General features: G+C 34.3%; 1 protein-coding gene across 4 annotated transcripts in view; it reads right to left on the bottom strand.

The window, feature by feature from the left end:
* The window catches only part of Rabgap1l (RAB GTPase activating protein 1 like), a 632,406-nt gene that overhangs the window by 556,613 nt on the left and 49,728 nt on the right, over positions 1 to 26,065 (bottom strand). The window contains exons 2-8 of one of the 4 annotated variants that reach the window (XM_087906363.1): positions 19,170 to 19,217; positions 19,038 to 19,085; positions 17,517 to 17,709; positions 15,941 to 16,151; positions 13,734 to 13,908; positions 5,016 to 5,173; positions 2,932 to 3,042 (exon numbers count right to left, since the gene is read on the bottom strand). In XM_087906363.1, coding sequence (XP_087762489.1) covers positions 2,932 to 3,042; positions 5,016 to 5,173; positions 13,734 to 13,908; positions 15,941 to 16,151; positions 17,517 to 17,709; positions 19,038 to 19,085; positions 19,170 to 19,175 — 902 coding nt within the window. In that variant the 5' untranslated portion in view covers positions 19,176 to 19,217. Of the gene's footprint in view, positions 1 to 2,931; positions 3,043 to 5,015; positions 5,174 to 13,733; positions 13,909 to 15,940; positions 16,152 to 17,516; positions 17,710 to 19,037; positions 19,218 to 21,586; positions 21,643 to 22,429; positions 22,529 to 26,065 lie in introns of those variants that run through there. The other 3 variants (XM_087906362.1, XM_087906360.1, XM_087906361.1) reach the window with 3 other exon arrangements.

Below are 26,065 nucleotides of genomic sequence, written 5' to 3'. Positions count from 1 at the left end.
AGGATTGAGAAAGACAACTGCAGTATATCAATATCAACATATGAAATCTCACTATATGAGGTGTCCAAGAGTGCAAAGAAATAAAGAAGTGACTTCTTTCCTAACAAAAACTGTAGTCTATCAAACAAACCAAAAAAACTAGAGCACCTAAGGTTTAGTGTATTATTCTTTCTACTTTGAGGTGTGATTGAAATTCTATATTTTTATTTTGTTTTTTACATATTTGATTTTTAAATAAAATTTATTTTCTCCATGACAAGACACACTCAGAATATATAACCTGAAGTATATTCTTTCACACCAACTGTCTTTCTACTACAAAAATTACCTTTTTAGTGTAAGAATTCTCTTGATGAGACTGCCACCTACTGGATAATTAAATTCTACCATTTACAATTTGAGCGTAATAAATTGCAAGGTTTGTTTCTTTTTGAAACATATTAAACTAAGTATTTACAAAATCTCCTATATCACAGATAGTTAATTCTGTCAAAGAAAGCATTGTTTTGGCAAGCCTAAAGCAATCCCAAGCCAATTCCCATTTAGAGATCAGCTAACAAAAAGAATGCAAAAGGAACCAAAGAATTTAGCATGAATTTATTAACCAATAAATTAACTAAATAATTTACTTTATAAAATAATTTATAAATAATTTATAAAATAATTTAAATAAATTAATTAACTAAATGCAACAGATAATTGAAAGAATGAGATTATCATGATAGTTATCTCTCCTGCTAGAAAAATCAACTCAGTATGGATAAAAGACCTTGCAATTTTGAGCTATTAGGAAAAAAGAAACATGCAGAAAACACTTTCAGATGTAAGGATAGGCAATGACTTTCTCACTGGAACTATATTACACCAGAATATAATAGCAAGAATTAACAAATGAGACTGCACACATTAAAAAGCTTCTGCAAAAGTGGCAAGCATTGGCATGAAGAGACACCCACAGAATAGAACAAAGTTTTACCTGTTATCCTCTGTTAAGTGATTAATTTTCAAAATACATAAAAACTAATTTTAAAAAACAGAACAAATAACCCAATCAATGAATGAGCAAATGAATTGAATAGTCCTCAAAGAAAGTACAAATGACCAATAAACCCATGAAGAAATGATCATCATTCTTTAGGTATCAAGTAAATACAAATAAAAACTACACTGAGATTCCATTTCACTCCAGCTAAAATGAATGGCTAGCATTAAAAAGACAACAAACAAATGCTGGTGAGGATGAGAGAGGGCTGAGGAGTAAATTAATCATTCACATTTGGGGATGAAAATTAGTATAGCCATTATGGAAATCACTATGGCAGTGCCTCACCAAACTAGAAACTGAACTACCATCTGCTTGTATTGCACAATTCTAGTGTAGAATTGGAAAGAAATGAAGCACTCAAAGTCAGCACACAATAAAAATACCTGCATACCCACACTTACTGCAGCACTACTCCTAATAACAACATCATAGAAAAAGCCTAAGTGCCTGTAATGGATGAATAGATAAAGAAAATGTACATAATGGAGTCTTATTCAACCATAAAATATATATGTCATCTACAGGAAACTGTAATCTATAGACGGAGTGGCAGGAGAAGTATAATGGGAACCATTTGGAAGAAGAAAAGAAAAACAAAATGAGAGAGCCACAGGGAAAAGAGACGAAGAGTGAATGAGTATGTTATAAATGTATAAATGAATAAAACATTTAGATATAATACACACCAATGAAAGTTATCTAGAAGTTGAGGAAATACTACTATAGTAGAATAAAATAATATAAACATTCTGTGACAAAATTTCTCTCTTTCAAAGTAAGAGGAAATAAAGGGCTATAGCGATAACTACTGCCTCGCTTGGCTTGGTTTTTGAGTGTATGCAACAACTGATAATTCCATTAATAATATAAGATTATTAATGAGGAGATTCTCATATCCTCATCTTTACTTCATATTGTAATTGAATACATATGGTTCCTTTAATTTGAATCTTCTTTATTTGTAAATTGACTTTAGAACTGAATAACTTTCCAGCGATTTTTCTATTCTATTCTTGTCCATTTTTCTCCTTTGTTTTCTGTCAACCACTAAAAATATATTACATTATAAATAATAACTGCCATCTAAAATCAAATTTTGAGAGAAATGATTATGTTAGTGACTTTATATAAAATTTTTTGGCCCTCTGAAACATTTACTTACTTAAAAGCATTCCTACGAATAAATACACACACATTTTCTTAGTGTAGGAGGTCCTTCTGTCTATGTGTTGCTTTCATTAGTTAATAAAGGAACTGCTTTGGGCCTATAGCAGAGCTGTAGGAGAACAGAGCTAGGTGGGGAAAACTAAACGGAATGCTGGGAGAAAGAATGTGGAGTCAGAGAGACACCATGGATCCACTGCAGGAGACGTGATGAAACTTTGCTGGTAGGCCACAACCTCGTGGTGATACACAGATTAATGGAGATGGGTTAAATTAAGATGGAGGAGTTAGCCAATAAGAAGCTAGAGCTAATGAGGCCAAGCAGTGTTTTGATTAATACAGTTTCTATATGATTATTTCAGTTCTGGGTGGTCAGCACAAACATGCACCTCCTCCTCCAACATTTTCCCGTTTGTTACTGGAATTTCAGAAGCTTTAAAAGATACAAAATAAAAATAAATGATTTCCCTCCATGTAAATAAGTGTTAATAAAAAATAGAATATAAGCAAAAAGGATTTAAAGAGTGAAAGGGGCTCTGTAGGGTACATGGTAAGAGAAATGGAGAAGTGGGAGGGACAGGACAGACAGAAGCAAGATACACTTAAAAACCACAGTGAGCTGTACAGCCGTATATATTCAATACGAGGCATCTGATACACGTTAACAACGGTAATCCCAGTCTGAGCTATAACAAACTGCTGAGTAAGAACAAACTGCTTACCTCTCAATAGCTAATTCTTTGTTAGAAAGTTGCTGAACTGTAATCACAACCTTCTTCTCTACTCCTTGCTTTATTTTGAAATAAAATTTATCTCTATCCTTAGGCACAGGACTGAAATATTCAAAAAGAACAAAAATTAGCAATATAATAGTAGAATAAAATAACACAGTCTAAAATGAGAACAAAACAACAAAGTATTAAGCCAAGAACACTATATTCTTTCTTGTTGGTTTGTTTGTTTCTCCAGACAGGGTTTCTCTGTGCAGCCCTGGCTGTCTTGGAACTCAGTGTATAAACCAGGCTGGTCTAGAACTCAGAGATCTGCCTGTCTCTACCTCACAAATGCTGGGATTACAGGAGTGTGCCCCCATCACCAGGCAAGAATACTATATTCTTAAGTCATACTGAATCTCACACAACTACAAGTAGAGAACAGTAAATTTGGCAGCTAGAAAAATAAAACTCATAAAAATTTTGAACACAAATTACAAGATCCTTCTAAGTTTATCTCTCAATCCAGATAAATGCAGTATTTAAAACTATGAAAACATAATATAATTTCAAATTTAGCTTTTAAATTATAACAAATTTTCAGATACTGCTTGTTTAATTTTTAAAGACTGTCATATTCTGGTTCAGCTGCTGGGTGGTTATGAGCACCTGTACCATAATTAAACCAAGAAAAAAACAGTAAGGAACACTTTACTCTTTTAAATATCAAGAATTTAAGATTACTTTAACATGTCCAAGTAAATATAAATAAAAGATGGACAAAAAAGATACAAATCATATATAGAAAGTTAATCAAAGTCTAACAAAGAATAAAGTAAATATTCTCATAATGAACAAATAAAACTTAAAATACAGGTTGCCCTGTCAGAAAAAGAAAAATGCTTTCAGAAACTTATTTAATATGATATTCACTTTTTTAATTGGTAAAAATACACATAAGTATCTGGCAATACTTTGTAACTATTGTTACAACTAAAGGTTGAGTGTGGTAGTGCACTTTAATCCCAGGACTGGGAAGGCAGGGCCAGGCCCGCCTCCACGAGTTTGAGTTCAAGGCCAGCCAAGGGCTATGCAGTGAGACTCTGAATCAAAAGATAAAAAATAAAAAATTAAGACATTGTTAAAGTATATAGGTGATTGTTAAATAGGCCATTTCCTATTAATTGCTCACTTTTTAACTGGAAAAAAACATTTTAATATATAATAGAAAAAAGTTAAATGATGATCAAACTGTATAATATGCTAACAGCAACTACTAAAAATATTTTTGGTGAAGAATATTTCTATAAGGGGATAGAGGGCTGGATAAGCAATTAAGAGCAATTGTTGCTCTTTCAGAGGACCCAGGTTCAGTTCTGACCTGGCAGCTCACAATCATTCCACTGGATCCAATGCCCTCTTTTGACCTCTGTGAACACCAGGCACATACATTTTACAAACATACTCACAGGCAAAGTAATCATACACATAAAACAAATACATCTTTTTAAGGCTTTGATTTTAAAAAATAATTTAATAAAAAATTCTGAAGGAGGAAAAATGTATATAAATAGCTGTAAATTTTTCCTACAAATACAATAAAGGAAAAAAATTAACTAGCTGGGAGTGGGGAGTGAGATATTTATAATCCTAGCACTCAGGGATTAGACACAGGAAAATCAGGAGTTCAAGACAAGCTTCAGCTATATAGAGGTCAAGCCCAGCCCAAGCTACAATGAGAACTCATCTCAAAAAAAAAAAAAAAGTTCAAAATAAATTAAATAAGTAAATGGAGAATAAATTAGGACTTTTAACAAAAAGTAATTCTCCATGGTTGACAAAATTACAGCCTGTGCCCTTTTTTTACAATTTTAATGTTCTATAATATCAGATTCTTTTAATCATTAAAAAAAACTGTGTGATTATGAGAGAAGTGTGAGAAGAGTGAACTATAATCATTCACCAGTCAAATATTTCTGGGCCTGTCTAAAGCCTTATACAAACACGATCTAGTGTCTAGAAAGTATGCTAGTGAATACTGTATTTCAAACACAATGCTTTCTTTTCAGAGTATTCTTTTCAGATATTCTCACCTAAAGTTTCCTTTTCCATCATCTTCTTTTACCTCCAAGGAGACACTAAAGGTAAATACATCACTGTCCGGGGTCGGGATGATTGAATCTTTAACATCAGACACTTGTCTGGAAGAACGTTTGAATGCAGTACAGAAACTATATAAAATTCTGCTTACCTAAAAAAGTAAAAATGGAAATGTAATTAGAAAAAAAAGCACTCAATGAACTGTGATAGTCTTCTCTCCCATTCTGAAAGCCTATAACTTTCCATACCCACAATTTTCTTTACTACAGAAAGTAAATACAATATAAGCATCTCTCAACTATTTGGATGGTATATAATAACATTTTCATTAAGTATGCATTAAAAAGTGATAGGTATATAACCATCCATAGTAAATGCAGACCATCCTAATTCTAAATTATTATACATGAATACCATCATCAGCATGAAATCAAAAAAATATTACTAAAGTATCCCTCAAAAAGCACACTAATTCCATAGAAGGTTTAAGTATATGAAGTCAACAGTAATGCATCATTTCACAAACTAAGTTGAAATATGATGGGTATTTTTACACCTACACAGTTAAGATTCACAGTAAACACTATTAATATAAACCCTAGAGACCTGAAGGGAACTAGTATTAAAGAGCTAAAGCTTGGAACTGGAATGTGAGAATGAACACTAGCAGCAGGTTCAGGTCCACTCAGAAATGACAGTGAGTCAGCAAGGTAAACTGAGATTTAGAATCTCTCTTACTAACAAAATGCACAAAACACATAACCAAAAAAAAAAATACCTTGTGAATCAGAGAGCATTTAATTATTAGGGAATATTTTCTTTGAAAGGTTTTCCCAGATTATGCTATCTAATGAACACAATGCAACATTCCAAGAAACTGCTTAACTGTACAACACATTTGTCACAGGGGAGAATTATTTTATTCTATTATTTTATTATCAAAGCAACTTCTCCCCAGTATGAACAGCAGGGGTCTTTTGGGCGGCAGATACATGAAAGATTGTTCTATTGTAGAAAATAGAAATTATTTGCTATCATCAATAAGTACAAATCTCATATATACAGCTTCAGATATAGTGAGTTTGTTGACCAACTCAGTTCATACAAACCACTCTACTAGACAGTTTGACTAATTTTACAAAACAAGCCAATGGGTATTTGCAATGCTTTCTGTAAACCAGTAAAGTGAGTAGGTAGAGTCTAGAGTTCTGATGACTTTTAAAGGAAGTAGCATTGTTTTCATCAGTTCTCTGTTAACAAAGACTTGTTTTCATAGAGTAGTAAAGCAGAGACTCAGGATCAATGAATCAATGCCTATGTGTGAACCAAGACTACATATATATGCCCAAGTGTATTGAATAAGACTAGCCTCACTAAGAAAGAATTGTTTAACTTAAAGGCCATCTGTCAAATATTCTTTTTCTGTTGTTTGTTTCTTTCTTTTCTTTTTCTATCAAATATTCTTGTTTTGTTTCTTTAAAATCTAATGTTTAAAAAGTTAATAAAAACGAATTTTTGTTTGTTTGTTGAGACAGGGTTTTTCTTTAGCTTTGTAGCCTGTCCTGGAACTAGCTCTTGGAGCCCAGGCTGGCCTCAAACTCACAGAGATCAACCTGCCTCTGCCTCCTGAGTGCTGGGATTAAAGGCGTGCACCACTACCACCCGATAAAAATGAACTTTTAAAACAAAAATCCAGGATGGTTCAGTGGTTAAAAGCACTTGATGCTTTTGCAGAGGGCTCAAGTTTGGTTCCCAACACCCACGTGTCCTCACATCTGTCTATAATCCCAGTTCCAGGAGATCCACAACCTCTTCTGAAATCTGCAGACTCCTGCATGATATGGTGCACAGATTCACAGGCAATCGGATAAATATAAATATTTCTGAGACAGGATTTCTCTGTGTAGCCCTGGCTGGCTGTCCTGGAAATTGCTCTGTAGACTAGGTTGGCCTCAATCTCACAGAGCTCTGCCTGCCTCTGCCTCCCGGGAACTGGGATTAAAGGTGTGTGCCACCACTGCCCAGTTTAAATAAGTATTTTTTTTAAGTCAGGTACAGTTGGCTCAGACCTCTACTCCCAGTATTACAAGGGCTGAAACAGAACTGTCACTAGTTGAATGCTAGGCTTGGCTACAGAAACCTGTGTCAAAAGAAAATAAATTGAACTAAGTTAAGTTCACAAAAGAAACTATATTCATTTGTAAATGTCTCTAGGCTACAAAATATTACGATGAAAGCAAAAATGAAGGTGGAATCTCCATCTTTCAATGAATATTCACGAACAAGGTTTTAGTTAAAGGTCTCAGGTTCTCTGTGGAACTCCCTCAGCTTCAACAAGATAAATACTGAGCTACAGCAATGAAGCTACACCCTTACAGCATATACAGCAGTTTATGGTAACATGATTTGAAAAGGTTTCAGTATTTCACTCAGTGTTTTGTAGTATAAAAATGATTTCCAGGATAAATAGTGAAAAATTTTGAAGCTATTCTATTAGCATTAGGGCACTCTAGTGACTATGAAATTATATTTGTATTTTCATATTTATTTATGACTCAGAATTTTTCCAAAAGTGGGAAAGAACTATAAATACAACACTTTCCAAAAGCTATTCTCATCCCTGGGTCTACAATAAGTGTCAGAACTAACATCTCAAACTATGCACTAGAAACACCAAAGACTTCCAATCTCGCAGTCCACACATAGTTTGAACAATAAAAATAGATTGAGATGAGAGGAGTCAAACAAGGATCCTATTTTCAATACCTCACACTAGGAAACATAAGTAAGATTTTACTGAATATTAACAAATTTCTCAATTTGAAAGTCAAATTATCAATGAACATATTAATCTTGGAAATCATTTTTGAAATTTTCTTAAAGCAAAAATACTCCTTTAAATAGAATAAATTGTTGAGCTGCAATTGTAGCTCAGTGATGCCTTGAGCATAAGCAGGTGCTACAACTGACCTCAGCACTTAAAAATGCCATTTGTTACTTCAAATAAAATATGCTACTTCATTTTTCTGTTTTTCTTAATTCATATATTTTGGAAGTTAACTTCTTCCTGAATATATATGTACATATATAAGTTTATGTGTGTATATATATGTATATATATACAATCATCCTACACTTTAAAACAAGTTGTCCTCAAACTCTTATAGTCACATTTTGACTACCCTAAACTATTTTTTGATTACCCTAAACTACTTTTCAAATATCAAATCAATTCTTAAATCAACTACTTAATGTTTAACACTAACGGTGCTATAGAAATATCATTGCAAACATATATAGTTAATATTAACAGTAGATCCATATTTACAGTACAACATTCATAACTATACAGTATTTTAGCTAACCCCTAAGATCTGGTATAAACAAGTGAAAATAATAAAAGTAGTAAAGAATTGGTATTAATAAGAAGTATAAACAAGTCTTTTTCAATGAAAACAATAACTTTTTAAACAAATTTTTGAGCATTTTCTATGCACAAAGTAACTTCTAGGTGCTATGAACATAAACTGAAGAATATAAAATATATTCAAACAAATACAAATAAGATATGTTTATATTGAACAAGAAAGAATCATTAGGTCAGTCAAAATCAGAAATGTTAGCTTAAGTTCCAAATTTCACTATAATGTAGCCCATTAAATTAAATGTCATGTCTCACAAATTGCTATTTCCACCAAAAGGGTTAAAATTATGTGTGAATTCTAGAGTCAGTGAATATAACAAAAGTTACTCAAAGATTAGTAAAGTTCAGAAACAGTGATTACCAACATCAGTTCTTAGAGCACTATATACTATATAAAGTAAATTGAAAATACATACCATAGCAAACACTTCAATACATGGCACATTATTAAAGCATATACACACAAAGATAATCTAAAATTGACACTTTTGTGTGCAAGGCGAAGGTTTATTGACAAATAGTACAGTAGGATTGTTTCCACAGAAAGTATCTGCAGAAAACATTAGACAAAAAATTAGGTATCTGCTGCTACTGAAGGTGGGGATGTAATACATAGACATTTGATACTATGTATAACCTACAATCTTAACTATGATAGAGCCTGGGTAACTTTATCTTCTTTAGTTCAGTATTTTCCAATTAGAAAATATTATACAGCTAAAGTTCAAATGATGCTATTAAGTGACAGAGGTACATACTTAAATATATTTTCTTTTTCAAATATAAAATTTTTCCATTAATATTCATGAAACAATCTATTCTTTAGAAATACTATCAAGAAATGTTCATTCAAATCTGGCAGTGGTGGCACATGCCTTTCACTCCAGCACTCAAGAGACAGAGGCAGGCAGATCTCTGAGTTTGAGGCCAGCCTGGTCTGCAGAGGTAGTCTAGAACAGCCAAGTATACACAAAGAAACCCTGTCTTTAAAAAAAAAAAGTGCTGGGTGGTGGTGACACATGTCTTTAATCCCAGCACTTGGAGGCAGAAGCAGCTGGATCTCTAGAAGTTCAGGACAATTTGGTCTACAGAGTAAGTTCAAGGACAATCAAAGCTACACAAGAAAACCCTGTCTCAGAAAGAAAGAAAAGGAATAAAGGAAGGAAGGAAGGAAGGAAGGTGAGACAAGTATGTGATCAGGTATATTAGCACATAGTTTTAATCCCAGTACTTGGGAAGTAGAGGCAGAAAGATTTCTATGGGCTACATAGTGAGTTCCAGGTCAGCAAGGGCTATCTACTGAGACCCTATCTAGAAAGAAAAAAAAAAAAACTTCTACCAATTTTTATTTAACAACTTGTAATTTTTATTTTACAACTTGCTCAAATGCATTAACATTGAAAATGGCCAAAATGAAGAATTTTAGAAAAAAAACTTACTATATAGCTGGGCATGGATACTTATAAATCCTATAACTAGGAAAATTGAGACCACAGGTTTATTACACCCTCGTAGACATATATACACACACAAATGAATACTTACAGGGACATATACCATAATCACACACAAATGGGAAGGGGTGTATTACCAATGTCCTTTAAAGTATTTTTTTAAAGCTCTCTGTACCGTATCCACAAAGATACAAGAAGCATGGCATCTCCTTATCTTTTTTTCACTACTTCTGACATTTTGATTTGTCTGCAATACCTCAGCAGAAACCTTTCATTATTCTCCCTGTACAAAGATCACAGATATTAAGATACATCTGGTTGGACTGTCCAATTATTTCGTCATATGTTACAAAGATTCAGTTCAATAGGATCCTACAGAAGACTACCCAGGACAATAAGTCAAATGTATCCTGATATCACAGTGTCCAAGAGAGTCATCACTCCTGCTGGGCACCCTTCTACACTGTTGGTATCTGCTGCTTGAAGATATTCATGGTGAAATAAGAGCATCACAGGGACAGCTGGTAGCAGACATGCTGTTATTGCTTGAGAAAGTATCTGCTTCCCTGTTGTAGAAAAACCTTCAGGTATCATCCAGGAACCTTAGGGAAAAAGAAAGGGAAAAGAAATTAATTAATGTCATTGCTATACATTATGCATAAGTGATAAAACTGTCCTTTAGTCCCTAAGTTATTTGTGCCTACAAAAAAGGACTCAAGTAGTATTTGTCCCTTTACCACAAAACAGGGAACCCCTGGGAAACAGAAACTAAAAGATTTCAGATTAACTTAAAGTGTAATTACATTATTATTTTTTATTTTTTTTGGATAAAGCAAGAAAGATGTTGACAGATTATGTAAAGACTTGAGTAAACCACAAGTATAACTGAAATGCAAGCTATACATCTAATAAATCTACTTTCAAAACACAATGAGAAACAAAAGCTTACATTTATGTTTTACCTTCTTTTAATTTTATCTTTTGTTACATTATTTCTCTCCCCCCTCCATGTATGTGTGTGTGCTGCACATGTGAGTAGAAGGCAGAGGATAGGTCCATCTTATAGGTACGAGAGATCAAACTGAAGTAGTCAGCCTTAGCAGCAAGCATCCTTTTCCACTGAGCCATCTCTTTGGCCCCCTACTTTTGACAATATTTAAACAAGAAAATTGTTGCTGAAAATATATAGTGCTTCTGAGCTAAAAGACTTTTAAGCCCAGCTCTTTTATCCGTTCTCTTTGTCTTGAATCAATCAAAAGGTAACCATACAAAATATCATCTAAACCAGAACAATTTTTGAAGTAAATATAAAGGTATTAGTAATATGCCTGGACAATGAACATAAATTAAGACTTTTCTAGGCAAATATAAAGTCAGTTGTCTAAAAAAATCCTACACATACAAACCATGGTATGTTATGAGCATCAGTCAAGAAGATGTGATGCGGGAGAATTGTCTGTATTCTGTCAATCATATTTTAATAAAACGCTGATTGGCCAGGCAGGCAGTATAGGCGGGAAAGCCAGACAGGAAGTAGAGGTGGAGCAAAGAGACTGGGAGCAGTCTGGCAAGCAGGAAGCTCCCTTGGCAGTTCTGCCCAGACCACCAGAGAGGAAAGATGTAAGCTGCCCCGCTAAAAAAGGTACTGAGCCATGTGGCTAACGTAGATAAGGATAATGGGGTAACATAAGTTATAAGAGCTAATAAGTAGCCTGACCTAATGGGCCAATCAGCTTTATAACTTATAGAGATCTCTGTGTGATTGATTTTCTCTGGGACTTGCCGGCTGTGGGATATTGGGCGGGACAGAAACCCCAACAAGCTGGCCATCATGTTACAAAGATGCTTCATACAATGTCTAGCATAGGCTCTCTATATACACTGGGTTACTCAACATTTAGAAATTTTCCCTCTCGATAAGGTTTAATAGCCAGAGTCCTGTACTTCCTTTTTCAAACAATATATTTTTATCAGCAATAATTGAAAATAAACACTTTCAAAAATGTGTTTTTTAAAAAACTAATACATGAAAATCACTTTCTTACAACCAGCAATACAATGTCTAGAAATATAAACGACAGCGGTATCTCCAAAATTATCATGAATTTCATACATTTTCCCATTGACCACCCAACTATTAAAAGCTCTTAAACAAAGAACATCCACATTCATAAATAAATAGATGTTACAATCCCCAAAGAGAGTTGCATACATACCATCAGTTACAGAAATGCTTGCAATAAGGTTCCCTCTCAGTTTCCTCCTAGGGCAAATTTCCATCTCTCAAAGCAGCAAGTTCTTCAGTTCTTCAGAGTTCATTCCATTGCTGTTCAGCACCAGTGATCCAGTAACCACACAGGTGTATTAAGCAACAGCTGTCAACATGAATTGCCAGGACTCTACCAATCTCTTTCCCCAACTCTGCAGTGGAGTGTGTAAGGATCGCAAAAGGTCCTCTCACTCACAAAAACCCATGTATTCTTTCAACATACTTACATTCATGTCTAGATACACTATTAGCACATTTGGACCAACTCACTCTTGTCAACCACAGTTTTTCAGAAAGTAGTGAGTATATATTACAGACTTAAATTTTAGGAGGAAACATATTAAGGCTTTACCTGAAAAAGCAATATTAACAACTTGAAGTTTCAAAAAGTCATGAACTCTGGCAGAGAATTTCTATAGTTACAATATAAATTATATGTTTCCACATGTTTATTTTAGTGTAAAGCAAAATAATTACCATGGCATAAGAAATAGCACACCAATAATATTTCATATTAAACTCACAAAGATCTATGTTTCTATGAATTCTTGTGTTGTAGTCATAAGTGTCTATAATTAAATTATGTGTACATGCTGCATGATAAATAAAGAAAAATGGTGCTGCTTTTAGCAGTTTCTGTTAATTTAAATTTTAAAAAATGAGCATACCTGAAAAATTGTTCACATAAACCTACTTTTCAAAACCTTTGAAATAGATTCAAGTACTAAACTAATGCAATTTGTAGTGCAGGGACAAGTTGATAAACTCAGAAAAGAATGCATTTGCAAATATTTGATTCTGAACTGTTATTCCAATGAAAAAAATAAATCACTAATTAATAATAATTGCTAAGAATATACTGACATCTTCAAAAGAGAAGTTCCCCTAACTCTATGAAAGTATCTGTATTTTTTTACTGGGCCAACTCAAGAATGAATTCAAGGCTTAAAGTTATAAACAGGAATCACTAGTGAAATCAAAAGAGATCTAAGAAATAATGTCAGTATACTATGTAAGTGAAAGCATTACACAACTATCAAGCCCAGCAGAAAATCGGGCACTGATAATGCATTATTTTAAAAGCCATTTGGACAAATGAATTTGAGCAAAATAAGAAGAGTCACAAAAATACTCATCCTTTCTGAGCATAAGCAAATATTATAATGGTAGGGTAGAAGGACAATTTCCCAAGTGCCATTTTCTACTATGCATGCTCTACCTACAATATCATGTTCATACACAAAGCACAACATTTACAGAGCCTGTCCGAGTACAGAGTCTATCCTGGAACTCGCTCTTGTAGATCACACTGGTCTTGTCTTGAACTCACAGGCATCCACCTGCCTCCCTGGTGCTGGTATTAAAGGTGTGTGTCACTAAATATAGAAAGCCAGACTTAGAGTTCTATATTCAGTGCCATGCCAATGCAAATATTAACATGGTCGCTATAGACTCTAACTTTATATAATATTTAGTTTATATATATATATATATGACAGGGAAATCAAGAGTTCAAAAAATCCTAATTTAACTCAAGAAAATTGCTACAGTATATCATACTTACTGCCTCTTTAATTTCACAAGAGAAAACATGTATCTGAAAGTCCTCTGAACCATGAGAACTCTCCGTAAATGCAAAGCAGTTGCTCTCCGTTGTCCCATCATGCCCACGTGCACAGAACAGCACCTTATAAATTGGGAAAGATGCTATCTCCCCATTGCTTGACTGGTCTATGATTCTGAAATAACAAAAAAAATGAGATAAGGATATCAACTATCAAAAAACAAACCATACCAATATGGCATAATATATCTATCTTAAAATCACAAAATGGATATTAATACAAATAAATGAATTGTCTTCATGTTACTCAAAATCTTATATACAAACATACATACAAAATCATTTCATTTTAATGATTTCTTCATTCTTGTTTCCTATGAGCCAACTCACATACTCACCAAAGTCAATTATATATAAACTATATTATCATATCTATTTCATATCATACACATGTATATATATAAATATATATCAATCACTCATTCCAAGTTTTTATGTTATTCTGTCAAAAGCAATGCCAGTAAACTGGGAAAAAAGACATCGAAGTAGGAGGATTGTTGGAAAAAAAAGGTTTCAGCAGAAGAAAGGAGGGGCTAAACAAGGATAAAAGAGGATGTGTGAAAATACCCAAAACTCAGCATATGCATGCATCATATTGTCAAAGAATTTTGGGGAGGCCTTTTTTGTTTTTTATTTGGTTTTTTTTGTTTGTTTGTTTGTTTGTTTGTTTGTTTTCGAGATAAGGTCTTTCTATTACAAAGCTATGGCTGTCCTAAAACTCACTATATAGACCAGACTAACCTTAAACTCAGATACACCTGCCTCTACCTGGGATGTTCTCCATGAGCACACCCATTAAAAAACCTTTTCAAAGAAGCATTTTTCAGATCACTAGAAATAAAGGTATGTAAAGGGGGAGAGAAAGAGAAAGACTAGCACAGATAATTCCTAGAAAGTCCATTTCTTTTTTATTCCTTTCCTTTTCTCTGTATGTGCTTGTGTGTGTTTGTCACAGAGGGTTTGTAGATGTTTGTGTGTGTAGGTGTAAGCGTGTCTACAATACATGAAGAGATCAAAAGTTGGCCTCAGTTATCAATGCTTAAGAGCCATTCCATCTTATTGCTGTTTAGATCTTTCCTAGCTAGAGAGGCAGTCAACAAGTCCCATCAATCCTGTCCCTCAACATTGGGGTTACAAGCATGTAGCCACATCAGAATGTTTTTCTTTTAGCTTTAGTGGTAATACCTCAAACTTAGGTCCTCTGTCTTGTACAGTAAGTGTTCTTGCTCACCTTGTTTGCTGAAACAGAATATCTCACTGGGACCTGTGGCTAGACAAGAGCAACCCAAAGATCTGCTTGTCACTGCCTCTCATTTTGAAGGCTTGGGAGACAAAAAAAGGGGGGGGCTGCTCTACAAGTAAGAGGACCTGAGTTAGACATTAGGACTTCAGGAAAGAAGAGAATTTGAGTGCTACGTGGCCCGTACTTGCGATGTGGGTGCAAGAGAGGTCAACAGGTAGCTCCAGAAGCTTCCACAGACTAGCCAGCAAGCCAGTCTAGCAAACTTGGCAAACTCCAGGCCAGTAAGACACTCCGGCTCAAAAAAATTTAATTTAAATTTTTAGAAGGTAAATAGCACCTACAGAATACCACCAGTAGCTGTCCTCTGCCTCCACAGACACCTACATGTGACCACACATATTTCACACAAAGAATATATTAACACAATGTTTTCCTAAGACACTAAAGGCATTTTTATCAAAACTTTGTAAATTTAGGGGCTGGGGCGATGATTCAGTGGTAAAGAATACTGCCTGCTCTTCCAAAAAACCTGAGTTCATTTCCCAGCATCGACATGGTAGCTCACAACTGTCTGTAACTCCAGTTCCCGGGGATTTGACACCCTCGCACAGACAAACATGCAGACAAGACATCAATGCACATAAAATAAAAGTAAACAAATCCTTTTTAAAAATTGTAAATTTACAATGCTATTAGTAGATACTTAGTACTTAATTTACTAGATTAATAATTTGAAAATACCCTCTGCAAGCAAGAACAAGTTCTAAGCCTAAACGTAATTTTTGATTTGCATTGTAAGTCTAGAGAATGTATGTGAACTCACATTTCAGTCCCACATTTGATTCATAACATACTCACCACCACTCAGCATACTTAATTATACACTAAGAAAAAGAAAGCTTACCTCACAGAACCTTCTGGAACATTGGGCACATACAGTGTAACAGCAAAGGGGTACTGACTGGAAGCTCTCATGGTTGCCATTGCCCGTAAAGCCTCTACTTCACTACGTGGGGAAGAAACTTTCATAAATCCTAAGTAGGTCAATTTATTAAATAGAACACTGTCTTCTTCAGGAAGTTCACTTGGAGAAGACAGTCTGGGTTTGGAAATTTCTAAAAAAAAGAAAAAAGAAAACAATCAAGTCACTAGTACGCATTCCAAAAACAAGTCATTTCTTTGTTTCCCTATCACTGGCTCACTAGCTTATGTAAACTATTAAGTTTTCTAATGAAGCTGCTTTTCTTTTAATAGATTTTGATGATCACTTCACCCAATTTTCCACTCTATATAATGACAGGTACAGGGAGCAGAATGAGTACATTTGTAACTCTACACACATTTTTAAAGAACTCATTATTGTTGGATAATATCTATCTGTATGTTAAAAAGATAATTCGTTTTTTAAAACTATAAATCATTTAAGTCATTGTTTATTTGAACTATAAATATCAATATTTAAATTATTTTAGTATTAGTATTATATGCACATATGTTGCTATGCATTTCTGTCAACTTAGACATATGAAACAATAAACAAGGTCCTATAGTAAAAACATTATAAATAGGGAAGCTTACTGACATTTCTGCAACTGGATTTCTAAAAATGAAGAGAAAATTTTATCTGTGTAACAAAATATTCATAACTATAGATTCTAAGCACAAAACAATATAGATAAATGGATCTAAAAATATAGACAATAAAATTAGTAAGCAAGACTTAAATTATTACAAATATGAATAAGGATTTTAATTTTTTAACAAAGTGAGTAGAAAAATAAAGGAATAACTAAAATATTCTAAATCTGAGTAAAATGGGATCTAAAAATGAAACATTCTCTGGAAGGTTATTAAGCAGGAGATTATTTTATATAAAAGAAAAACTGTTGCAGTAAATTTCTTCAGCTGGGGAAAAAAAATGACCAGAGAAGGAACTGAAAGCACCCAGGAAAGACTCTGCTCAAGCAAGAGACAGTATGCAAATGACTAACACTTTGTTAAGTAAATTCCAGGAATATAGGAGAATTAATGTAGAGAAGAAAGAGGTTTAACTAGCAAGAGTTTAAATGTATAAGTGTCTATATTGAAGACTCTCAATGATTAGTCCAGGAGTGGTGGCACAGGCCTTTAATTCCAGCACTTGGGAGGAAGAGGCAGGCAGATCTCTGTGAGTTCAACACCAGCCAGGTCTACAGAGCAAGTTCCAGGACAGCTGGGGCTACACAGAAATGCTGTTTCAAACAAACAAACAGAAAAAAAAGGCTTTCCTTGCCAATACTCTCTTACATTTGTGGTGTGGGTGCATAGGCATGTGGCATGTGCTTATGTTGACGCAGGCACATATATATACACATACAAATCTTTTTGTCAATACAAAGGCAATGTTAAACTAACATTTTTCTAGTTTTCGTCTTTTTTATTTGTTTATTTGTTTCTTTATCCCATTTCCTCATATCATCTTTAAGTATCTGGTTCATTACCTGTATTGGATGGATCCAAAACTAACTGAAGAGATGGCTTATTTGTTTGACCAGCTGGAACATCTCCAAAGGAGTAGTCTGAAATCTCACTGGAACCCTGACAATCAACAAGTAGGCTGCTTTGTCCTTTCTCAGAATCTCTCAAAATCTCTGCCATGGCTTTTTCCAACTGTTCATCACCATTAGAAGCTATCTATAGGTAGAGCAAAACAATTCTTTTTCAATCCTCTTAATTATGGGGCTTAATTTATTAAAAAATATTCATTTTGAGAAACTAAGGTCGAAAAATTCAAATATATAGTCAATAAATACCGAGAATTTACCCAGTGATACCTAATATCACATATCCATAACACACTGAAATCCTGAATGATAACATCAACTGAATAAAAAGGGGCTTATTAGTTTCACAAAATGATTCTTCATAAAACACTGCAGGTACTTTCAAATTACATTTGATACAGATCCTACTGATACAAGGCCAGTGAGATGGCTCAGTGAGAAAAGCAATTTTTACCTACAATCCAGATTCCTTGTGGTCAAAGGAGAGAACCAACTCGTGAAAACTGTCCCTGAACCTCCACACAATATACTGTATCACACACATGTCACATACACACACACACACACACACACACACTAGAACTTAATTTTATGTGTTTTAAGAGGAAAATGAATGTTTAAATATGGTATATTGTAAATAACATTTAAACAATTATATTTTTAGCATCATCCTATAAACATTTTTAATTTCTTTATAAATTCTTCATTAGCTACCAAAGTGATGCTAGTTTTCTTAAAGTTATATTTCTGACTCATTGATACATTCTGATACCATACTTAATATTAAGAACAGTCATAAATAAAATAGCACTTGGTTAGCTCAGTCCTGCTTACAAAGAATGGTTACCAATTCCTATGCACATATACCCAGGTTCATTTGCTTTCTATTCTTTGACTTACAAAAGGCAACCCAAAATTTAAAAGAGAGAGAAAAGAAAAATATCCAAATGAAAATTCAACTGCCAAAAATATACAATATACACTTCTAAACTAATCAGTCGACTGCTAAAACATCTGCCAGATTCTCGCCACATGATTCAAAGCATAAAATACTTAACAGAAAAAAATCTTTCAATTAAAACTCAGAATAGAAACACAGTCAAATAAAATTATGTAAGATTTAACCAGTAAATTTAACTCACATATTACTTTTTCTCTAATTTTCCTTCTATTTTTTCCTCCTAGAATTTCTTATTAGAAGGTAAATAACCAAAAAAGAATTTTTTAAAAAAAGTTAAAAATCAAACCAAATAATTAGCCCCTGGATAATAAAGCATTAAATATTTTTATTATTATCAAGATCATCTAAAAGAATCAATCAAACACTGATTTTTATTATTCAGGTCAGTACTTTAAGAAACCCTTCAGTTTGTATCCTCACATGTGCTCCAAATAGTTGAAAGAAAAAAACAAATTTAATGAAAAATGGTACCATATTAGAAAAAGAAAAAACAATACCTTCAGCCGTGGCTTTCCATCATCCTTTGTAGAAGTATCATCTGCATGCTGAGGAACCAAAACAAATTCTTCACTGTTCTCTGTGGCCACAGAATCAGATGACCCACTAACCTTCTGTAATGAAGCTCTGACCTCCATTTCAGTTCTGCAAACGTCTCTTCCCACATCCACCTGGCAAAACTAAAGGGTACAAAAGAAAAAGTAAAACTTGATTAAAAACAAACTAGTTTAAAAATGAACTAAGAAAACTTTATACAACGGTTCATATAAAAAAGAATCCTGGCACAGACTGTCTACAAATTAGAGGGCTGTCTTCTTGGATTAGGCCACACAGTCGAAATGCATTCTCCCAACTCTTAACTTTCAGACCAAAAGGATAGTATTACCTGAAAAACACAAACTAGCCTTATCTCAACCAAAAAATTTACCACTGCTTCACTATTTTGTTAAGAAATACTGGAGGTTTTATTCATTTGTTTCAACAAACAGAGAAAGTAAGCAAGTGACTAGAAAAAAATCTGAAAAATTCACACGCACACACACACACACACACACACACACACAAACTGTACATGCCTGTAATCTCAGATACCCAGGTCTGAGACAGCAAAAGCCTTTTTTAAGCAGAGTTCAACACGGCAAGAAAGAAAAACATAGCAAAACCCTGTCTCATAAAATATATAGTTATTCAATTACTTTATCAAATACAAATGCTTTAAAAAATTATCTCTTAAAGGCCAAGTACTATACTTTGAAATATTTGGGAGATCACTGAAACTGACAAATTAATATAAATTCAACACCCTAAGACATGTTTTTCTTTTCCAGAGATACTAATATTTAATAACAATCAAAAACTTTTCATACATGGTATTGATATACCAAGTTCAGTCTCAATAATTAAATACAATGAAACTCCATTCTCTTGATAGATCTACAGTTTCACAGAAACTCAAAATTTCTAGACATTCATACATCCGTTCACACAACTAATTCTGACTGAGGATATTATAGCCTACATAACAGACATTGGACCTAATTCTTAGTTATACACCTGAAGAAGGCTGGACAGGTAGTCACTGTCCCAAAGTTTAAATACTAGAGAAGGAAAAAAAGAGCAGGAAAGGGGAAGGGAAAGGGGAAAAAAATACATGGCACTACGACGAGGGCAAGATAAGCAGGCTGACCTAATGAACACATAACCCTGCAGTCCATGGATAGCCTATAAACAAACAAAACAAAAACAAAAACAAAAACAGAAATGTTCTTCCAAATACATCACTTTTCACTGCTCATATAAATGTGACTGCAATATTCCACTTTGACAGTAGGCGGCACTAAAACCACTAAGCTAGACACACAAAAAGGGGGGGAATCCAAGTTCAAATTGCACATTTAAAATTTACTTTAAGCTTTTTTAAAAAAAAAAAAATCTAAATTCCCATGACTACCCACAAAAAAGGGATTATACTCCTCAGTCATCTGTCATGTATTGCTGTTATATACTTCTCTATGTAAAGACCCTTCATTTATTATGTTCTGTGTTTATGAAACTCCAGCATGGGTTTGTCTTATCTTTTCCTCTTTAAAGTTGCACTTTGAATCCTTACTTGCTAAAGCATCACACAACCTAAGTATCAAATGTGTGGTCAATCATTCTCCAAGCTACTGTTTGTTATATTTTTCTACCTGATCTCTAAATGTTGGGAGTTCTTTTCCCTTGCCAACCTACTGTAGGTACCATCTCACTAGGCCAGATGACAAACTCCCATGTGTATCTATGCTCACAGTCTCCCAGATTTCTATCCCAACACAAATATTTTCTCTCATTTCCTAACCCTTCTTATCATGTCCAAATAAGTTTTATCAGTGTCTTTAAGTCAAATGTGACCAAAGAGAATTTTTCTTTTTATTTTTTTATCATGTGCATTGGTGTTTTGCCTGCATGTATGCTTGTGTGAGGGTGTCAGATCCTCTAGGACTGGAGCTACAGACAGTTGTGGGCTGCCATGTGATTGCTAGGAGTTGAACTCAGGACCTCTGGAAGAGCAGCCAGTGCTCTTTACTGCTGAGTCATCTTTCCAGTCCACCAAACAGAATTTTCAGTAAACTTTCCATCACTGTTTCTCATCCATATTTCTCGTTTTAGTAACTAAGCCACTTTCTACCAACTTAATCAAAGAAAACTAGATGCCATCCTTACTACTTCACTCTATGTCAGAAGGTTATGGTCAGTCCCTCTAAAACAAACCCCTCCTCTATCTACTTCCAGGAAAACACTTCCAACAGAAGAAACAGGACATATGAGAGCATACATAAAAATTATATTCAACTTAAACTTGAGACTAAAATCATTTTTGCTATAATTCAAACAGAACCCAGCCTTACTAGGCGCACACTCTCTGATTAGAACACCTTAATCAAAGCAAATTCTTTCCCATAATACAGACTTGACTCTCGGGACTACTACACCTTCTACTATTCACTTTCATTCATGCATTTAACACATACTACATGAGTCCCTCTATGCATCAGAAAAATATACTCACTAATAAAAGCATTGTCTCTATCTTCATAAAGCTAACATTCTCATTTAAGATACAACCTAGAAAAAACAAATCAAGATCACACACTGATATAAGTACTACAAAAGGTGTATGAAAATGCTACAAGGAAACATATTACTTTGTAAGCTAATTAAAAATTAATTCATTTTAAAGTAGGTTCTTTTACATTGCTATATTTCAGTGGCCCCATGTTTTTCATAGCAGTTGTATACTGAAGTCTCTAACTCTGTGAAAATAAACTTTCTCCCAATAGATCAGAATTTTTAAGCTGTTTTATCACAATTTTAAGCAGTAATAGTTTTAAAAAAAGCCTGTCATAAATGCATAACATATAAGTGGATGACAGTCCGCTTTTATTATTTACTTCTATAAAATACAAATAAACCTATAAAATTTTAAAATTTATCAAAACACGGATGCACAAACATTAACAGACCATACACAATACCATTTCAAGAGAAATGTATAAACACTAGATTCAATTATCATAAGTGTGTAAAATGAACTGTAGCACACACTATAAGCATGAATAACTTCACAACAGCCTCCTAATGGTATAAGAATGACTTCTGTGAATGTGAACTAATCATGAATGTGAACAGTTTGTTCTCCACAAGAAACTGCATACGGTATAAGAAGTGATCTCCCAGCCTTGTGCCAGATGTCAGACCAGAAGCTACCCCCATGTGACCAAATGAAAGAGAAGAATCATAGCAAGAAAAAACACTCTATTCCAAACAGAGAAAGAAAAGGAAGGGTGACAGAAATTCACAAAGGTAGCCACAGGACACCTCAATAGTTCAGGAAAAACAGGAAGGTACTCACAGAAAAGAAGCCAAGATGAGCACACCTCCCTAGAAGGAAGATGGGAAACAGGAAAATCCTTCAGAAAGTTCAACACCAGCCTAAACAAAGGAAACATAAGAGCCCACAAACTCAACAGACGCTCCTCAGTGGCCCAAGTGCACACAGCCTCCAACCCACAGGAAGCTTCTCCACCACCTCATCTTCCCTTTCTTGTCCCCCACCCCACCCACTGGTATTTCCCCTGTTTCTTTTTAATAGATTTTTAACAGTAGTTTTGCTTCCTTATACCTTTAAAAATGTTTTATTTACATATTTTTCATTATTGGGCCATCCTTTTGCTTTTCTTTCCCCTGCCCACCATGTTTATGTTTCTCTCTACTACACATGCAGTAATTGTTACTGTTGTTTTTCAAAAACAAACAGTAAACCTCTTTTTATTTTTATTCTTCTTCTTACATTTATCTAATTTTTCTAAACATTATTATTTAATTTTTTTTTCATTTTCAGCTTTTCTAAACTCTTGGTCTTTTCTCTTTCACTCTAAAACATCCTTCTCCAACCCTTGTTTAACTTTGATTTTCTATTTTTTTCTTTCCCTTCCTTTCTTCATCTTATTCATTTCCTTCTTACACAATCTTAAATAATCTTTAACATCAGAAAACATTTTTACTAGTTGTCTTTAATTGTAAACTTGACACAGCCTAGAATTGTAGCACAATTAATAAAAACCCAAAGACAGAAATTGGGGTTCAACCTGAAGGTCAGAAAACTAAAACAGCCAGCCACTGGCTCTTATCACTACCTCAGTCCAAAATGGCCATCCTGCCTCCAGGAAATGCAGAATGAGACTGTGTGTGAGAGCTGTCTCCACCCATTTTACAATCCACTCTAGTGCTGGGATAAAGGCCTTGTACCAATACCACCCGGTTTCTATGGCAAACTAGTGTGGCTACTGGGATTAAAGGAGTATGTCACCACTATCTGGTCTGTTAGGCATCACAGTGAGGCTGTTTTATTCTCTTCAGACAAGCTTTATTTATTAAAATACAAATGAAATATCACTACATAGAATCATCTGAGAACCCTTGACTGAGAAGTTAAGTAGATTAGACTGGCCTTAAGGCATGTCTGTGAAGGACTGTCTTCATTGTTACTTGATGTAAGAGAGTCCAGCCCACTGTGGGCTGTACTGTACCTACTAAGATGATCCTGGGCTGATAAGAAAACTAGCTAACCATGGACTTATGTATAAGTAAGTCAGCAAGTAGATTTTTTTTCCCATGGATTCCCTTTCTATTTCCTACTTGAGTTTCAGCCCTGACTTCCCTCAATGATGGGCTATGACCTACAAATATATGCCAAACAAACTCTTTCCTCCCCTATGCTGCTTTTTGTCAGAATGTTTTTTAATCACAGCAACGGGGTGTGGAGGGAGAACTAGAACACTATTCTACATTAGTATTCCCTTGGGTTGTGGTCACTAATGATGTATAAAGTGGCTTTAATGGATATTAAGTGTATTTCTGTATCTTGCATAGTTTGACACTATTGCTATTATAATTGTTTCCTTTTCCCTAAGTGGTAATAAAGAACAAGGTCTCAAGAGCAATAAAGTCAGAAGAGATACTGAAGCCTACACATATGCAAATCACACAATAGACACACACACAAAAAAAACTCTAAAAGAATTGAGTTACTGGATTCAAAGATACTAAAAATGGGTAAAAGAATAAGTGAAAGGTCAGAAATTTACTAGTAAAAATGATCAGTGACCTCAAAGAAGATATAAGCAAGCAGATGGCTATAATTCAGGCACTGGAAAATAAGCAACATGAGGGGAGGTGCGGGGAAACTGAACCAAATGGATGAAAATACAAACAATGTAGGTCAAAGAATAAGAAACAGTAAACAACACGGGGGAAAAAATCTGCCACGAAATTGAGATTTAAAAACATACATGTAGGGGCTGGAGAGATGGCTTAGCGGTTAAGAGCATTGCCTGCTCTTCCAAAGGTACTGAGTTCAATTCCCAGCAATCACATGGTGGCTCACAACCATCTGTAATGAGGTCTGGTGCCCTCTTGAGGCATGCAAGCAGACAGAATATTGTATACATAATAAGTAAACAAATATTTTTTAAAAATACATGTAAAGAAATGTTAGAAGTGGAAAACTCAAGAAATCAAATAAAAAGCAGAGTGGAGGCTAGCAAGATGATCCAGCAGGAAATGGCAACTGCCGCAGAGCCTGACAACCAGAGTTTGATTCAAAACACACATAGTGGAACAGGAGGCCCAATTACTACATTTTGTCCTGACTTCTACATGGACACAGGTCAAGGAAATAATAAGAAAGAAGGTAAAAATAATAATAGTAGTAGTAGTAGAAGAAGACAACAACAATGACAACAGCAGAAAGCAGCACCAACCAAGTCAACCAGGCAAAAGAATAGCACCAGGAATGGAAAACAGGGTTGAGGAAATCCTACATTCAATCATCAATAAAGAAAAAAATAAGAGCTATAACATCATTAAAGTGATCATAGAGAATTAATATTATCTCTTAAAAGTTTGGTAAAGACCTAGTATCATGGCATTATACTAATACTAAAACTAGATTACAAGATTGGTATATATATATATATATATGTATATATATATATATATATACACCAATATATCTAGATTTTTAAAAAAATTCTCAATACTAGAAAACAATACCTAACAATGCACACAAATTGTACACGAGGTATACAAGATTGGTTCACCATCCAAAACCCATCAATGAGAGCCAGAAAAGTAGCTCTGTGGAAAAACTGTTGACACATAAGCATTAGGAATGGAGTCTGGATCCTAATCCACTAAAGTCAGGGATAGGAGTGTGCATCTATAATTGGGATACTGGAAGTTCAGAGACAAGTAGATCCCTGCAGTTCAATGGCCAGCCAGACTAGCAAAATCGATAAGCTCCAGGTTCATCTAGAGAGTCTATGTCAAAAAAAAAATAATAATAAGGTGGAAAGTGACTAGGGAAAACCTCCAGCATCAACCTCTAGCTTCCACATGTATGTGCACCAAAGTGTACACACCCATACATACCAACACTCACACCATATACACATACATCCACAAAAATACTACCTAAGTAATCAAATGTATCAAAAGACTAAAGAAAACCATGGCTAGAACAGCTAATAAAATATAATTGACAAAATTCAACACTCATTTATTAATAAAATTCTCACCGAAACAGTTACTGAACTTTCTCTATTTGAAAAAAAAATTAAAAAACAAAAGCCTACAACTAGTAAAAACTTAGACATATTGGGACAATACAAAATTGCCCTCTCTGACATTCTGACTTAACACCCTAAAAAATAAAAGGCAGACAGACTGGAAATGAATAAAATAAACTGTCTTTACTCACATATCACCTGAATGCCAAAGCAAAAATCCTCAAAGAACACACCATGAACGAACGAACGAACGAATGAATGAATGAATGAATGAATCAACCTAGAACTAATGAACAAATACAGAAAGGCTGCAAAATTCAAGATTCACATACCAAAGCAAATGTCTTCCCTCCACACAACAATTAGAATACAAAATTCATAAGACAACACTGTGGTTGGGGAGATGACACAGCCAGTAA

The sequence above is a fragment of the Myodes glareolus genome, chromosome 5 (genome assembly GCF_982192425.1).
Source record: "Myodes glareolus chromosome 5, mMyoGla1.1, whole genome shotgun sequence".
NCBI classification, from domain to species: domain Eukaryota; kingdom Metazoa; phylum Chordata; class Mammalia; order Rodentia; family Cricetidae; genus Myodes; species Myodes glareolus.
The sequence above is the reverse complement of the archived record's forward strand: the minus strand, read 5'-3'. Positions and strand labels throughout refer to the sequence as shown.